Source organism: Homalodisca vitripennis, chromosome 5, assembly GCF_021130785.1.
Source record: "Homalodisca vitripennis isolate AUS2020 chromosome 5, UT_GWSS_2.1, whole genome shotgun sequence".
NCBI lineage: Eukaryota > Metazoa > Arthropoda > Insecta > Hemiptera > Cicadellidae > Homalodisca > Homalodisca vitripennis.
The window spans coordinates 12,595,851-12,615,072 of NC_060211.1; the positions used below are offsets into that span (position 1 = coordinate 12,595,851).

The 19,222-nt window shown below is 34.3% G+C and overlaps 2 protein-coding genes across 2 annotated transcripts in view; one reads left to right on the plus strand and one right to left on the minus strand.

The window, feature by feature from the left end:
- The window catches only part of LOC124361809, an 86,092-nt gene that overhangs the window by 35,122 nt on the left and 31,748 nt on the right, over window positions 1-19,222 (plus strand). The gene's annotated exons all lie outside the window — the stretch shown is intronic.
- Window positions 10,343-11,769, minus strand: LOC124361810 (adiponectin receptor protein-like). The gene has a single exon (XM_046815791.1). It carries the CDS (start codon window positions 11,512-11,514, stop codon window positions 10,429-10,431), a length of 1,086 nt encoding a protein of 361 aa, XP_046671747.1. The 5' UTR covers window positions 11,515-11,769; the 3' UTR covers window positions 10,343-10,428.

Here is a 19,222-nt window from a genome sequence, read left to right on the forward strand (position 1 = left end):
AACTCTAACTGGTTTGATCGGATTTCCAAAAATTGGATGAACTTATTGTTTTCAATTGGTTGTTCCAGTCACTACTCGAAATGGATGTTCTCCACCGTTCAGAGTAAAGACGTTCAGGCTCCAACCAACTTGCATTTTGAACCAAACAGAACGGATATATGAACCGCTAAGAAAGTCATGGTGTACGCGCCAAATAAACTCATCCTATGTGTTACGTAGTACGTTCAGCTTTTGCTGATGCCGATTTGGTTTGGCGCAGAATCAGTTGGTTGAAATTAAGAAGGACGATCAAGTTTGAAATTGTTTTCGAATTATATACAACCGTTTCATTGATACTCATGTGGAAAGGAATTACTGTGTTGGGTGGTTCACACGTAGCGAAAATACCAAGTTTGTAATTAATACTGACAAATTTGTACCGATTATAACTAACTGACTAAGGTCAGAGTTCTCTCTTGGACGAAGAACAATCTATGTACCAAGTTCCAGGTTCCTACAGCCTTTCAATCAATAGTTATGACACACAAGGACGATTTTAAAAACCTTTCGGGAACTTAATAATGTATCTTTTATACCGAGAAATAGATTTAAAAGATTGTCTCAAGGTCCATAATCATTTGCCGCTGGAAGTTTTCGTCACAGAGCTCGGAATTTGTAGTGACGTGGTGCCTGAAATTTCGTCTGCTTAGAAAATTAATTACTAGAACCTTACCTTGTAGATAGCTAAACACAACGATCATGAAATCCCTAAGACCCAGAAGGGTTCAGAACAATCGTCCACCATTTCCGGGTGTAAGAGTTGGATAAATACCAACACGGCTGATATAGCTTCTTCCTTTCCTTTGATACAAATTTAAAAAATAATTTTCAATTAAGTAAATATTAATTTTTGTTATTTAATTTTTCACGCACGTTGAGTAAAAGGCAAAGGCGGCCATCTTGCGCCAAACCAATTGAGTCTCGCCGTAGTCAATATTCCCTCACGAGAGCACTAATGACCTGGGTGTCGTTGTGTTCAGGGATAAGCTCACAAGGGTCGGCCTGTAGCCACTTCTGTTTCATTACTCGCTTTGACAAAACGCTCTGTTATTTTGACTGCTGCCCTTTGAGTCTGACGCTAAAAAGTCTCGCTTTATTCTACGCGTGTTTTAACTGAGAAGTTCAACACCTGTAAAATGTCAACTTCAGTGAGCCTAAATTACCAGCGTTTTACAGGTTATACCGCAGTGCGATGTCGCCAACGATGATGCAAATGACGCCATAATCACTCAGTGATGTCAGGATGTAACATATACGATAATGTATGATGTTTCATGATCATATTTATTAATGATGTAGTTATTCGATAGTGTTTCCACTCACAATGAGCTTTGCTATGTGAAGAACGATTCCATCTATATATATATATATATATATATATATATATATATATATATATATATATATATATATATATATATATATATAATATATATAAATGAATGTTTGTGTGTTTGTCCTTTATAGACTCAGAAACTATTTGACCGATTATTATGAAAATTTATATGTATATGTATTTTTCCACGTAGAAGGTTTATATGCTATGCCCATTGATGTAACTCACCACTAGGAGGCGCTGCAAAATATACAAGTTATCAAAGCGCCTGCACATTGTAAACTACAATATTACGAGATAGTTGTGTATAATAACCACACACTATGTGAAGGCGCTAAGTTTTTATGGATATTTGTCTTTCAAATGAATTTCTGTTTGGCCTTATAGCTTGAATGTTAGACCAGTTTATTATTAAGTACATGTACATGTACAATGGCTATAAACATACAATTTTAGCAGATTTTCTTGATAGTGTCAACAAGGTAAACTCTATATCGGCGTTGACAATATAATTCACTTGAACCAGAATTGCTCATACACGAGCAAAGCTTACAAAAAGCGTGCGAAGCTGCGGGGAACAGCTAGTAGTTGATAAAATGTTTACTGAAAAGGGAGCAAGAACTTAGATTATCCTTGGTTCACTATAGAATTCAAACTATTTATTTCTAACTCCATAGTTATCAGTATGAATGAAGGTTCATTCACAAATTAGTTGCTATAAGACTTCTTACAGTGGTTAGTAACATTACTGTTTGCAAAAGTGATTCAGCCATTTTGAAATAGTTCCATGGTTACTATTTAAATTTCATCTTAAAGGCACTATTCAAATCACATGCAATTGTCTAGAAACATTGTATTAGTGACTAGACTTTGGCGCTATAAATAATCGATGATTTTAATGATAAAGCGATAATAAACAATAATATAAATTATAAGGAGCCTAATAATGATCACTGAATACTTTAGAGATCCTTGATAAACCACTTAAGAGACTTTATAATGCATCTTTTATACCGAGAAATAGATTGAAAAGATTGTTATAAGTGCGAATCCGTGAGAAAACAACATTTTCTAACGACATAGAACTGTACACTGACCGACGATAATATCAAACAGCTTACGAACTGTTAATTTGTATTTCTATTCATGTATTGGCATTTAAAATCTAATAATGCCTTCAAAGAAGTTATAATTTTGAATGTAACACAAAACTGGGTTCCCCACAAATGTACGCAGGAGTGTTGCAAATATATAAAAAGATGTTTGAAATTCAAATCTTTCCCCAATAACCACCTCCGACGACAGAGATACTTAGGATGCCTTGTCGTCCAAGAAGGGTTAATAAAAACCTTCCATATTCCGATAAGTAACTAAAAGGAATGAAGTGTTGAATTTCCATTCATCCAAAGATCATTGTTGACCTCAGGGCTTTTTGAAGACATCTCACCATTTAATAAGATATCTCTGTCATACACATTGGATGATGTGTGTGTGTGCCTTTAGGCTTGGTGTGACTACATTAATATAATCTGTAGGTATACATTTTATTTATCTCAATGTCCATGATTGGTCTTAAAGAATCTGGTGAGCATTTCTGTTCCCGATGACCGTCCACTTAAAATCAATAACTGGCCTATTAGAGCCACATCATGAAGAAAAGATGTGGAAATCATTTTTATCTCAATAATAATTTCTGGGATACTGAATGACATGTAAGTCCAGGCAAAGGTTCGCAATCATAACATTACTAGAAATTATCACCTTTCAGGTTTTGTGCTGCAAAATGTGGTGGTAGTGGGGTTTTAGTTCTAAAAAAAATCATTGATATTATGTTGTTGCTTATCATGTTCCTGAAGATTACTCTGTTGAAAGTCATAAGGCCATTGTACGTGATTGTATTTTCCAAGGGCCAGTGAACTGATTTCGCTATAGTAAATATAATTGAATTAATTGCAGGGGGTAGAATTTACCGTAAAAAATAAGTAGTTTAATTTCCTAACCACATGAATAACCTAAATAAACTTCTCTACAGATAATCCAGGCAGTACTGTACTGATGTAATAGTTACTTACGTTACCGCTACATGCTGACTTACGTTACTGTTACATGTCATTACGCACAAGGGTGAAACGATGACACCACTAACTTTTGCTAACACCTCAGTGAGATGTATGGGTTTTGATAGTCTTGTCCTCGAGTTTCTTCTAGAAGGTGTATAAATTTACATTTTTATCCATGACTCTAGTCTACTGTACATTTTGTCCCCTAGTCAGACACACAAGGAAATCCGCCAGCCTACTGAGTGATGAACTCAGTGATAAAAAATATAAAATTACGTTCAGTCAAATTCTATAAATAGACATTAAATTCACCAACTGATTATTGTCTATGAAGACATGAAAACATATCCAGCAGAAAACAGGTACACAGACAGACAGATGAGGAATTTAGCTAGAACTATTTGCAATAGCTGAACAAAATGTACAAAAGTTTATCAGCTCATTCTCGAAAACTTACCCTTTGCTCATGCTCCACCAGATCACATCTAGGTACATGCACCATCATTGAATTCGATCTTGTCTCCATACAAATAAAAATTTACAACAGAATATCGAATAACCCGATATAATGTAACGTCTTATCAACCATTTCATCAAATATCACATGTTAAAATATCATATGAGTATACTTAGGACTCTTTACAATTTTATTTATTGTTTGCTTTTATCGTTTACCACCATGGTTACCAATACCAGAACGTAAAAATGTTCACTAACGTTCAACCAATAATATGCAGCATTGTCAAACTCAGTATTTTCCATATAGAAATGAATCTTCATGAGAAATTTTCAGTCTATAGTTCAGTTCCTTTTCCAGCTATAGTGCCGATTTTCAGGTAGACAGATGGGTAAACAGAAATGACATTCTTCGCTAAAGCTCAGCCAATAACTATTTAAAAAAATCATTGCTCATTTTATTTGAAATGGTCAATAGTTAACAAATTTGTTATTCTATGACACTGAAGAAACTTCAGAATCTAATCTGTCGTTGGGTACATTATTGATAGATCCTGCAAGCAGATAATCCTCTTGTTAGAACCCACCCTCCTCCCACTTTACCGACCAGGCGGAAGTGGCGACTGTAGAACTACGCCAATATCCCTAATAATATTACTTATAGGGTTTGTACGACATATGCATTATTCATAACATACACTCATCGTAATCCTCTTATGATAAGCAAGGTTATGGTTATTGAATAAAGCGATGCTTCTGAGAAGGTAAGCTTGCTCCTTCATATCACACGGAGTTGGGGCTGTTAAAAGCTTGTTCCCCTTAGATTTGAATCTAATATTTATTACTCTTATCGGATTTTCCAGAGTTGCGAGTGCATACTCAATTGCACATATGTTTAATTAAATATGTGGGTTATATTTGTAATTTTACATTATTATATAACTAAGATCTCTGCCTGGACTTCAATTACATGCTACTTGATGTAGTAGTGTTTTCCTTTTATTATTATGAAACCTCGAATTGTCTTCGCGCAAATTTTGGTTGCCATAGTTTATTTATACAAGAGTGAAATCGGTTAAACTTGTCAGATTACGTTAAGAGCCAAATTATCAACTTTATTTTCTAAGTAGATAATTAAAATATTCACAGGAATCCATCAAGCTCTCTAAGGTATTTGCCTTCCCTTATTAGTAAAAAAATAAAAAATATTTTAAGTTTTACCACAGATTCTATTCAATATCACATCGTTTTTATTCATGAGAATAAAACAAATGTTCTTATCAATTAGTCTAATAATTTCTTATCACTTGTCATTCAATAACCTATCAATAATACTGTTCCTATCAATTGTACATCATTACACATGACCAAACAACATGTCCATGTTCTTTTTTTTCGTTGATGTAGAAAGATAATGGAACGAAGGAGAGTACAGTTATAAACAAGAAAATACAAAACCATATGGACTACTGACTTTAATGAAACTCATCCAACTCTCATTCTCCTTTCAAAATTTATAAGGTTAGATCGACAAAATGAAATAGAACAATTTATGCTTATAGGGCAAGTGATATCCTTAAAAAGACAATAATATTGTTACTGAACTTCGTGTAGAGTACTTTCCGTCGGACTGGTGAGAGGGCGCGCTCAGTGGGTTGGGTAATTTTCTTTGATCCGGCCGTCACCCCACCGTACATGAGCGGTGGGTGGCCACTGTGACCCTTCTCCACTTGTCTAGTAAGTTCTGGAATTTGAATGATCTGGAAGCTCCAATAACTTTGTAAGGAGCTTTAACGACACAACAAGTGAATTGTTCTCAAGAAGTGGACTTATAAAGTCACAGAATTAGTGGTAAAACTAGTGATTGTGCAGATGGAATCATATAAATAATTTTATTGTTTGTGTCATCGTTAAATATACTCTTGTGTAACTAGATAGACAGTATATTTAATAGTGGTATTGTGACAGTATAGATTATTGACAGTTTTATCAACAATTATTTTATGTAAGGTTAGCCTAGTTTTAAGTTTATGAATATTAAGATTAATAAATATTTAATGAATTAAATATTTGTCGGGTGTTTCATTTAAGCAAACTCGTCAAATCATTGATATGTTTATAATAACTCATCGAGTTCGCTGGTAAATATTATTGCTGTGCTCGTACTGTTTCATATTGTTTTGTGATAAACAAAGACTAAAAATTAGTAACGGTTCAAAAGTCATTATCGTTGGTCCACAGCACAAGAAAATCAAACATGATACATCTGTGAGGTGAGATGAACTTTTATTTACCGCCTTCTATGAAAACATACGAGAGCTTAATTTAAAAATTACGATGAAGGATGATAATTTAAAATGTAAAAATTAAATTACATACGTCCTTAGTTGTATATAGTGATTGTTTCGTTATATTTTTAATTATCCTTCTAATATTATATTATGGAAAACAATGCTGCTATTTGTAATAAAACATGCATTGCTTAGATAAAGTCGTTTAAATTATGCATGAAATCACAAGACACCTGTATTATCATTAATAGATCTTTCTTGCTCTGGCTCAGTTTCTGAACCGCTTCGTAATGACATCTGTAAGCAATTTTACTTCTGTAACGATGTCTTTATCGTTCCTTTTAATCAGTCCTGGCCTGATTAAACCAATGACTTTCTAAGAGTGTTACATTCAAAGCATTATACTTCATATATTAAAATATGCAATCACAAAAGAATTGCTATGTAAGTTTAAGTCAGAATATTGGCATTCAACATTCATTTTACAACACAGAATATTGGCAGATTTGATCAAAAATATAAATATTTTTGCATAACGAAAAAAGGCTAGTAACATGTTTTTCTAGACAACTTAATTTCCACAAAAGTAAATAATATTGCGATATCGTTTACTCGTTCTTTGTCTCATTGCCTTCTTCTCTTGATGGCTATAACAATAGAAAAATCTTGCAAACCGAACTAAGAGAGTGTCTGATTTTTTTCTTTTGAATCCAATATGGATATAAAATCATCCTCCTACTTTTTTAAGAGAGCTAGAGAGAGAGTGTGTGTGTATGAAGCCCTAAGGACATTGGTGAGTGACTAGATTCATGTTGGACACAGGCAGAGCCTTGAAAACGATTTTGTTTACACCTCATGAACAAAAGAACGAGAAGAATACATCTAATCATGTAAAAGTCTTAAGATAATCCGGGTATAACGTTAGAGAACACAAAGATATTTGTCCTTCTAAGACGAGGATTAAAGGTTAGTATATAAAAATACATACTACACAAACCACTTCCTTTCAAGACCATTTCCTCTCAAGGTTGCAACCATCTTCTGTCAAGACTCTGCGTTACACCCACCATGGTGATGTTACAGACTGTGTCAGTCATGCTACTTTGAAGGAAAGGGAGGATTGCTCTGACCTAGTAATCAAACCGTGCAGGATTAGAGTCTGTTTCTCTCTCTGAAGTTTAATACTAGGAAGCTCGTCCCACTCTAACATCATATCCACAATAAACTGTATCCACCAACCAACTCATCTCATTATCTTAGCATTTGCGGTTAGTTAGTGATGTTGGATTAAAATCTGTTGAGTTGTCCAGATGTAACACATTGATTTGTACTGTACCCAGTGTACGTTTTAGTACAAACAAGTATAAATCTCCCGGGAGTGAACCCTCCTAGGAGTAGAGTGTGCTTTATCCCAATACAAAGTTGTAATATGAACAGTTTTGATTGACATTAGATCATTTTTGTATTATTTTAATCATATAGTTCCTATATGTTTAATTTATTTTTGGGAATATAACACGATGTTACTCGTTTTTTAAATTAATACGAACAAACAAATTCCCAGTGCAGGGTAAGAATTCAAGTATTACAATAAGGTTCATTCGTTAACTAAAGCTTCCTTTTCTTAATTTCCCAGGGGTTACAAGCCAGACGCGGTGTCATTCACATACTCAAGTTAACTATTGCTTTTTGTTACAGTGATTATGTTATCTCGAGTGAAGAGTAAACTTATGTCTTGATAGAGGTCTATACTTATTCTTTCCCATTAAAAAACCAAATATATATAGATATGAAACATAAAAAGCGTTTTCGGAAAGAAATTATATGAAACTCGCTCCAAAATAGCATGCTAAATCCACTATGTTAAGTTTACCAGTAATAGCTTTGATTTGCTGAGCGTTAGCGAAGCCTATCACTCTAGGAGCAGGAAAGATTTCGTTTCTGTCTGTCTGTCCACCTGATGTCTCGAAAACAACTTTAGTTCGTGCATGATGCTTCATTTCTATATGAGGAACACTGAGTTCCATTAGGGTGCATTTCAATCAATTAGATTTGGCTGACCTTTAATGATTACGTTTAAAATTGTCTTATAAGTATACAAGATTGTAAAGAGAAAATAGTACAATAAATAAATGTATAAACAAACTCAGTACGCTCTTAACAGATTTAAACATGTTAACGTTAACCCATGTAGTATAACTATCCCAAAACATAGAACATAATTTTATGATGACTTAGTATGCAGACTTTTATTGTTTGAACACTGATATGAAACCCATTTTTATTAGAAAAATACTTACTCCAATCTGGTTGTATTAGTTACATAAGAGATGACTCATCAAATGCTATCAATTAAGGCACGGATAAAGTTAGTTTGTTCTCGTTGCCATCTGTGAAGGAAAAGGTCAGGTGGCAAATATTCGAACAGTAACAATGAAAGTTGTGTCGAAGCCCTATTGTCGTATCTCACCACCAGACGTCACGGACTAACTGAGATAGTTCCTCACACCTTAACACATAACTTCCGTATGAATGGTTTTGTCCTTTATATCAGCTAACAAGAGAGTGTCCACCAATTCTACGTACATGTAAGGGGTTAGAAACGCCTGGAAGAATAATTTCAATAAACACAATCGTTTTGTTTATTGCTTCTCACTATTGTTTCCATAAATTTCCCCGTATATTTTAATTTATAATAATTAATACTATACTAAATATTATACTAATTTATACTAATACCATACCTATTGATATTAATACCAACCAGTCGCAGTTGGTATGAGGATTAAGAAATTCCATAACTTAACTGCAAAGATCGATTATTTTAAATTGTAAAGATTGATCCTTCAAAAAATGTAGATAATTTTAATTTGCAAGGATCGATAGTAATTCTACAAAGATCAAATATTTTAATCCTAAAAGCTCAAACATATTAAAAATACGTGCAAAGAAACATTCTATAATGCAAAAGGTCAATGTAGTATGGTTTTTGTACCTAATCAATCAACTTCTGAGCTGATTGAATATTGAATATTCTTGAATATTGCAAAGTGACGATAACTGGTGTCTTGTTATTTGCATAAAGTACCTTTATCTTAAAGTAGAACGCCTCTACTTTGTATATAGGTTACTATTACCTTTATCCATGTCTTTATCAATGTTTGTCTCAATCATACCTCCTAAATATGTTTAACCTAACATTCGTTCTACACATAACGTAGCTCTTGTAGGAAGGGTTGGATCAATGTGAATGTTGAGTTTAGCTCCAGTTCAACTTCCTCTTAGAGTAGCGTCTGAAAACTGACGCTGTCACAAATTTTACACCTCAAATCTAGAGTCATGTTCTTCTTACGAGTTCCAAACAAAATCGGCGACGGAGAAGCTCAAAATTAATTCTTTAAAGAGTTTCTAATTAGAGACACCTATACCACAAAATTTGTTTAGTCTCGGACCTCGGTAAATACCTCCTCTCATTGTCTGATCAGATGGACAATTGAGTGCACTACGATGACTATGGTGGGAGGGTTGAATCAATGTGAATGTCACTCAGACGCTGCTTTAAGAAAGGAGCTTTAATGTAATAAAAACTTACCAAACTTAACTATCTGATTCTAACTACCATACCCGTGAGCCAACCATCTTACCCGAAGGTACATATTACATCTGAGTACGGGTTTCCCTTCTCGAGTACTGCCTCGAGTAACCTAAGAGAAGTTTGCTCTTTGGGTATGTTAAGTTAGAGCACGTGTGACAGTCAGGTAGTTAAGTTAGTTAGGATTTTTGTTAGTTTTAAACCAAGTTTTCACACGTCTCATAAGAAATTGAGAACCACATTTGAAATAATACGGTGGGTATGTCCTTGGCATACTGTTGTAAAATACGAATGAGTTGTGGGGAAATAGGTTTTTAACAGCCAGTAGCCTATATACTTAAAACTTAATCCAATCACATCAGCACACAAAGTCGCGAAAGAAGTTTTTCAGTAATCAAATTTTGAAAAATATAAATGTTTATCCGTTAATAATATTAGTGTATTAATATTAGTGACAACCCGTTGTATAGGCTAATACTACAACAATTTGGTCATATGTGAAGTGTATGTAGTTAAGTTGGAATAGTATTCACTTTCCTTGCACTTGAAGCTGTATAAAAATACAATATTTGGAGTGGTATAATATTTATTATTTAATCATTACTGTACTTTTGTATTTAGAAACTTTTTACTGTAGGGTGTTATAGCAAAAATCTACGAACGTCCCTCTCTTACACTTGTAGCCAAAGTTACGAGGCCTTGGTAGTTGATTAGAGTAGCGATGACGACCAACACGTGGAAGATCTGGTGGCTCTGGAACCACAGGTCGAAGCGGCCGGGGTACAATCGTTCAGGGACTCTGTACGCGTACAGGACGGCCCCGATAATGTAGAGGGCGGCGGTGAACAGTATCGAGGCAGCCTTGGCGAGGAATACGGGCCAGGTTTCCACGAGGATGAAGTGAACGGCCGGGATGACGCCGGTGAGGGCGTAGCTGGTGAAGACCGCGGCACGTAGGGGTCGCAGTGAGGGTGCCTGGAGGGAGTCGGAGCAGGATACTACTACGGCACAAGCACCTGTCACAGAGAGCACGCTGAGGTAGACCAGTTTGGGCCAGAAGCGACAGTAGAAGCCGTAGTAGAGCCAGGGTATGTAAGAACCTATGATGAGCAGGCCGATGCCGCAGTAGTCCAGGCGGCTGAAAAGTTTCACCGCATAAGGCGAATGACAGTGGAAGGTATGGAAGATGAAGGAGAACCCCAGGCAGAGAATGGCTCCAAGGAAGAATGTCCCGAACAGCAGTTTCTCCTGGAGCGAGACCGGGGACAGTGTGAAGTGAACTGCCAACACCAGGAAGGCGATACAGCCGATCAGGTGAGTCCAGATGTTCACAGTTTCCGTGTGCATCCGGAAGATCGACATGAAGCAGGCGGAGAATGTGACCAGAGGAGGACGGTAGCCGGAGATGAGGCAGTCGTTGTCTTGCATCCAATCCGGAAGATTGCGGAAATCACAGACGGTCCAGGTTCCGCACGACCCAACATCCACTTCCTTCGCTTCCAGACAGTCAGCTTCTGCAGATGATTCTCCGTCGCTTTCAGTAACACCATTCTCCTGAAGAGTCTCTGGTGTGGCTCCACCTGCTCCTGATGAAGCACCACATACAGACCAATTTCGCTCTTTCATGTTCAAATAGTCAGAACTAATAGAGGTTCTGATGAATCCCAGCACTTCCGTGTTTGTCTGATGTTTCGGTAGAAACGCTATAGACATCCTCGAAATTTTCTTTTCCTTGTGCATCTTCAAAACCACTCATAAGTGAAAGATTCGTCGTTCTATAATTTGCAGATTTAGTAGTCAAATTTAGACACTAATATTTTAATATGCAATTTTAATACCAATACAGAGTAAACGAGAAATTTTCTTCAGATGGAGTATTTGTAAACCCACTTTATAATTTGGTTTTAAGAAGTTATTATGGACTGAATAATTTGCTGTTTTCAATAATTTAGAATGTATACTTGTCTATGATCTTGGGTTAGTGTGTTTGTTTGTTTACATCGTGTGGCATAACATGAATTGCGTAACATATGTTTAAAGTTATAATTCACTTTGAATTAAAATTAAAATTCCATTGAATTTTAAGTATACGAATATAATACTTGTACTATAACGAAGGTTACAAAAACTTTAGCCACGAACCAAATGATTTTGTTTTTTAATGATTACTCTCATCCATTGGCCTTATAGAGTTAAAACGAAATCAGAATTTCAGTTAGCAGTTAGAACCACAGTATAATTAGGAAAGATACAATACCTATTTATTATTTCGATTTTTATCTTATCATCAAATTATTTTAATAATATAATTATTATATCTGATAAAAAAATGTTAGCCTCTTTATAGCTAAGTGTTATAATGTTTAGTATTACTCTTACTTATCTAAATTTTATTGTTGCTTTACTGTGTTATAATGTTTTAAAATATTTGACATAATTAGTTTATATTTATAACACACATGACTGCTTTATTCATAACCATTATTGGTATTGTATTAATTTTCAAATGTTTTTAACCTTCGGCCTTAGATTTTAACAGCTGAAAACACCAGTTTAAGAAAACTCTCTTATATTGTTTTTAATGTAACGATAACACATATCATAGTTAAACGTAATACATCAAATTTACCAAATGTAGTCTTTAAAAATCAAATTGGCTGAGCTTTAGCAAAGCCTATCATTCGTAAGGCTGTAAAATGTCATCTCTGTCTGTATATCAGTTTGCACGATGTCTCGAAAACGAACCTACCATAGACTTGAAATTGTGTATGAAGCTTCATTTATATTTTATAAATACTGATTTTGATGTTAATGCAATTTTTCCATGGGATTTGGCTGAGCGTTAGTGAATATTTTTACATTGGTCTTATGGGTAACCATGATGGCACTAAAAATTAGCAGAATAAATAAATGTATAAACAAATTCAATACACCCATAAAAGATGAAACATGTGACATATTAATACATGTAGCTTAAGTGTGGCAACACGTGCAACATCATTTTATAGTTACTTGGTGTGTAGACTTTTATTATTTAAACACTGATATGAATGCAATTTGATGGGTAAAAATCATGAATCTTGGCATGATATGTGAAGAAAAATTTCATATGTAAACTTTAAATTCTGCATGAAAACCAGTTATTCTATAATGAGTTATTGCTTTTTCAACGTCTTATTCGTATCATTATCTGTCTATCTTTCCGCAGGACATCTGGAGGATAAATGAACTATATATTAGATATTTTGCATGCAACCTCAGCAAAGCTTGTTACGATACATGGTGTGGAATGCTTTAACCTGTAGTACAACCTCCGGAGTGACGAAAGAAAGAGGAAGAGAGCAGAGCGACTTCTGGAGTATGCTAACTTTAAACCCCGTTTAGTTTGGTCCCAATACCAGCTTAGTCTGATTAATACATTAGAAGCTAATTCAGAGGAAGTTCTTACAACTGATGGAGACTGCATTTTAGGGAGGCGCCACTTGCTAAACTTTAAGGCCGGGCAGTTGCCGATATCTCTTTCTTGCCAAATGATGAATGGCCAGCTCGACTGTCCAGTGCTCCTCTACTTTCTGGATTTCCGTACTTCATCAAGGACTCGGTCACGTGATCTGTTTCCGCAGGCGTCACTACTCATGTGGTTATACTTCCATGGCTGGGGAACAGTTTCTGTCGTATCATTGATTTCTTCAATGAAAGGGCCCCAATAATTCTAAAGAGAGTTATGGCTGTCTCCCAATATGCTCCTGTATAAACATTTCATTTACATTTATTGTATATTTTTATTTTATAGTTACGGCCATTGTTATGTATTAATTTGTACTTTATCGTTTCTATTTGTTATTTATTGTGTGTATACTTAATGATTTTTTCTGATGATATAAAATAAAAAAATAGCAGTGATAAGAGTAAATCCTCTCCATATAGATGAGGTAATAAGTTATATCAGATACAAGACCTCAGATATATGATTAAGAGGTAACAAACTCGATCTCTGCTTGGAAGCTTGCAAGTATACAACTTCTCTACTCCTACAGCCATCTATTCCTAAAAACACAGAAACCAAGGAAATGTCATCGCCACGTTTCAATGATCACTAAAGAAGCTACGGAAGAGACACTATGTTAGAATAAGGTACAAAAGATCCTCTAAATTTGACCACTAATCAAAGGTGTTGTCCAACTGAACTGCTCCGCTCACAACGTGTATGAAGCGTCCATTCATCAAAACGGACTTCCAAAAATAGTAATGTATAATGACACCGAAATTTCTAGAGTAGGAGAAAATATAATAAATACTCCATGAAAAACACATGTTACTTGTTTACCATATGATTACAATAGCTGATACGTTTATAAACGGTTGGGTCGTGCAAATGTTAACTTTAATCTGTATAGAATGAAACAGTATTTCACCCCCATGTGTGTAAAATGCTCCTTAGGACAATCAGAAAACATAGAACACTTCATATTCAAATGCCCCAGTAATTATTATATAAGACAACAATGTTTTAAGAAAATCAGTAGACTAATCGTTGGTGATAATGTAACATTAAGTAGCATTCTGGCTCAAGAAGATGTAGAGTTATATAAGGAAATAAACCAATTTATTTCATTGTGTAAAAGAAATTTATAACATCACTCACAAACATTAGGAAAAATAAGTGTCTCCTGGTCATGGGCTCTGTCTACCGTGGTCCACACCTTTCGGGATAGGCTAGGCCTGATGGACCCCTGGCAAGAAGATCAACCTAAAACCTAACCATCCAAGTTTAATCCTTCTTTCAATAGAAAGTCCTTAAATCTTTGACTAATAAACACGGTTGTACACACTTATATTGTAAATAACCTGTCATAATTAAAATCATCTTCGCCACCATTTCAATAGGTATTTTTTTTTAATTTTTTTCGATTTTTTTATTACATATTCTTATAAAAAAATCTCTTTTAAAATATTTTCTTGAAGTTTTATGGCATCCTGACCAATATTTCATTAAAAAAATTAAATAAAAGAAAAGTAGTGAATTTAGATATTTTTTACATTTTCAACCATTTTTATAAATTACATAAATGTTTATTACTTATACATATAATATGTTTCTTATTATGTATAATATAAATGTATATTGAAATTACATCCACATATTGTGTACATTACTATAACACAGGCCTATAAATGTAAATTTTATGTCCTCTATGTTTGTGGACTGATTCTGATTTGTGTGTTTACACTGTGGTCAGTTGACAGATTTGAGGTTATGTTCTAGTGAATGTGTTCTATTTTTATGCTATAAGTAAACATTTGTAGCAATTATTTGTATTTATAATCAAGGTTACTTCATCACGATAACACAGCTACAACAGGCTTGCAAGATCTCCCCAGGAACAAATACTTCAAAATATTCAGTGCAAAGAGACTCTAAACGGCTACGCACTAAGAATGTGAGGGCTACAGGAAAGTATCAAAAACATAGGAAGTTGTTGAAAAGCAGACAGATAGCTTCAGAAGATAAGAAGATAGTAGAAGGTGTTACATATGGAGCAGGAGAGTTTCAGTAGAGATTTATATATTTTACAGACTTTCGTTGACGATTTCCGAAAGTTTAGTTTTTTAACACAATTTTTAAAATAACTTCAAGAGTTTTTGACATAGACTATTGAAATTTTTACCTCAGCACCCTTATACCATGAACTAATTTTAATGGTATAGACAACCTTCTAGGTGAGTAAGTATTTATTTTATTAAATATTGTTTTCACAAATTTGAGGTAAAATTTTATGTTTTTACAAATAAATCTATAAAATTAAGAATTTTAGTCCTATGATAGTCTTTATACCATTAAAAATAGAGCATCTCATAGGGAATAAAAAATATTAAGTTTCTTTTAAATATCTTGAAAAATAAAAAAGTTATTTCCATTTTTTCGCATTTAACTTTTTTTTTTTTAAAAAAAAAATCAAAAAATATAAATAATGAAAAATAAAATAATTTTTTTGTAGTATTATTTTTATTTACATGTTAATGGATCAGTAATGAGAGAAAAAAACCATTATTTTTTAGTAAATAAAAAAAAATACTGAAATGGTGGCGGATCCCCTTAAGACAACCTAAATTCACAGGAAAGGACCTAATTTAACCTAAAACTAACATCTAATTAATAAAATGTTAAACATAAATGTTATTGTTACTCTCTGTTGCATGCTACCATAATATTATTCTATTTGTAGTTAATAATTCAAGGCAATCACAACTAAAAAGAGTTAAAGGCTCATAGAGGCTTTTTGGTTTTCAAACATAGGCTACGCCAAGTGCCATCAACAAGAAGTAAAAAAAAAAAACTGAAACAATGAAAAATATAGAGTTACAGTTTGTGATTAAGGTATTATTTATATTTCTGTTTTAATGTTAATATTTATCTTTAATGGACATAACAGAAAATATGTATGTGTAAAATCAGCGTATTCAGTGTAGAAGTACGGCTTTTTCAGTCGTGTATTACGAGATGTATAATCAATACCTAAGACAGCGATGTATTCAACAGACTCAGACTTGACTTACAATGATACCCGACCTTCCTGGCTCTCTCCTGGGATGATCGCACTAATCCTCCCCTCGACTCAAGACTTGCCCTTCTCTTCATATCCCCAAAAGACCCTGTTTAACTTTATTTCTTCAATGCCCTACTTGATATTTAAATCTTTTGTTTTATTTATGGAACGGTCACGTGGGATTTATGATCAATATAGCGTAGGGGAACGATCCCTCTTTATTTTGATCTTGGCTTGGAGCTGATGGCAGATTTTATTGTTTCTCTCCCCCCCCCTTTTACAGTTGAATAAAAGTTTTGTTTGTAAACATACAGATATTCGAAATGAGCAGTTCGAAATTTTAAATTAAATACTTTTAAAGGTACGTTTTAATAATGATCAGTTCCGTATTGGAACTAATTTGAATTAATAAACAACACAATTTGTGATAAGACAACACAATTTGACTTTGAAAATAACTTCAATTTTACTAAAATTTACATTATTTCTTCTTATATGGTTGTAGTCGCGAATCGGGTACCAATTTTTCTTTTACTCTGTGTTTGGTGCCAAGCCGTTACCGATAGGAGCACCAGTCAAGCAAGGTACTTTTGTTTCGAATGTCTAAAAGTTTATACTCGTACTAATAAACGATTTTGGGTCAGCTGTGGTAAATAAATTAAACTGATAACTCCCAATTTCGAGCAGTTTTTGGGAAATAATCCCAGTGGTTGCAGGACAGATAGTGCTCCTAGCTCACTTGGGAGCTTCTGTTTTGTAGGACAGGTGTGGAAGACTAACTCCTTAACATTAGAGCGAATATTTAAATAGAGATCGTAATCACGTGGAATGAAATGAAATGAAATGAAAAATGCCTTTATTTACAGAGGCGAAGTTAGGACTTAAAAGTCCTCTCTACCACTTAACCTCCCTAATAAAGAATGGGTAAAACTTCAAAGTTAAATGCAACAATAGAACTATGAATAGTTGTTTTTGTAGGTCTCCAATACGATACAATTGTTTTATAAACAATAAATATTATATTTCCAACAGTGGAATATCAGTAGATTAAAAAACAGCATTTATCTAATATTATATAAAATAACTGCGAAAGCCCTAAAGGGGCCTAGGACCCACCGACCTCATGTCGTCAGCTCATCAAGGGCCTCCCGAAGGGTATAGTAAACTTCTCGACCAAGTAGCGTGTTAAGTGTTTTTTAAGAGATATTAAATTTTTTTTAATAATTAAATTGAAAAAAAGTTTCTTTAAACTATTGGGTAGCGAATAAAAGTTCAAAAAATAAGTGTTGTTGTGTTAACAACAGTATATATATCTGTTTACAACAAGATTGTATTTTTTTCTTGTATTATAATTCTGTCCAAGAACTGGAAACATATGTTTATTTTAAAAGACAAAAATTACTGTGAGGTAAACTAGCAGGCTGGCAAGAGAGAGGGTGCCACTTGATAGAAAGAGCGTGCCACTTGATAGAGAGAGCGTGCCACTTGATAGAGAGAGCGTGCCACTTGATAGAGAGAGCGTGCCACTTGATAGAAAGAGCTCCTCACAACTGTTCCCGGACGATCCTCAGTGCTTTCTTCTGGATTTGGAAAATTCTGTTAAAGAAATGTGCACTAAATAAGCCCCAGAAAATAATACTGTAACTAATATTTGATTGAAACAAGCTATTGTAACCCAGTCTGTCTGAGAGTCTCCCTAGAGGCAAAAGTTGATAGTCACCTCAGCCACCGGTCGGTGGTGTCCGGGTGTTGTTAACATAATTTATACACATTTCCAATGTGTATTCTTATTTTACTGAATTTATTGAAAACTATGTGTTTGTACATTAAATGAATCACTTAATAGTTGTATCGTATGTAAATTTCAATCAAGAATAATAAATTGATTTAATGAAATTAGTGTGGATTTGTGTTTTAAAGAAACAGCTTAGAATTGATGATTTTTAATAATTTGAACCTCTAGTATTATATTTTACGTTGTGATAGGGAGTACAACAACGCAGGAGTGTGTGGAACACATAAAATAGCTATTGTCTAACGTGTTGAGTTAATGCGAATATTGGGTTTAGCTGCATTTCACCTTTCGCTTACTGTAGTGGAACGTCTGAAATCAGACACTGGGGCAGGTTGACTCCTGGTGTCTGATATCAAGTCTGCCTGACGAGATCCATAAAAAGTACACAGGATTACACTGGATAGCTGTCGGGTAACCAGACAGAACTTCTTTGTAGCCTAGATGACCTTGTCGTCGAAATTACGCAAAAAGTTCGTTTTTTCCGAACATCTTTATCAACTTTTGATGAATATCTTCAGACAATCGATCCAGGAGTCAATTTTTACCATTTTCATATTTCAGAAGTTGCACTAAGCGGAGGGTGAAATGGAGCTAAACTCAATATTGTCAGAGCATGATAGTTCAGTTTCAGCAACCACTACATTTATTTTGCTCTAAGTATCTCTACGCCTATGTAAGAACAAATTGTTCTAACAACGTAACAATGTGGTACGAATATGTGTGTATTGTAATAGAGCATGACAGCAGTTTAACCTACATCATTTTACTGATAGCCTACCTATGTAAGGTACCTCACAAATGGAGTATTACTTGTCTATAGCACTACTCTAAAGGCATGTGTGAGTGAATAGAAATTTTATCACATATTTATGTACTTTGTTTTATTCAGGACAGTATAAATTGCGGTATTTTTAAATTACGAAGAAAATTTAGTAATTTTTGTCCATTTGTTTCTTAGACCTTAACTTGTTACCATGTTGAGTTTGGATTACAGATTTGGAAACAATAGATTATTGAGAAACCATTCCATAATTAAATTTCCTTACAAATGAAAAAATGTTGCATATTAGTTGAGGGGAAAAAATTCACGATTCCAAATATATCT

Bases quoted from the DNA above. Each gene is read 5' to 3' on its own strand.
- LOC124361810 (XM_046815791.1), bottom strand. From the start codon at position 11,514: ATGCACAAGGAAAAGAAAATTTCGAGGATGTCTATAGCGTTTCTACCG.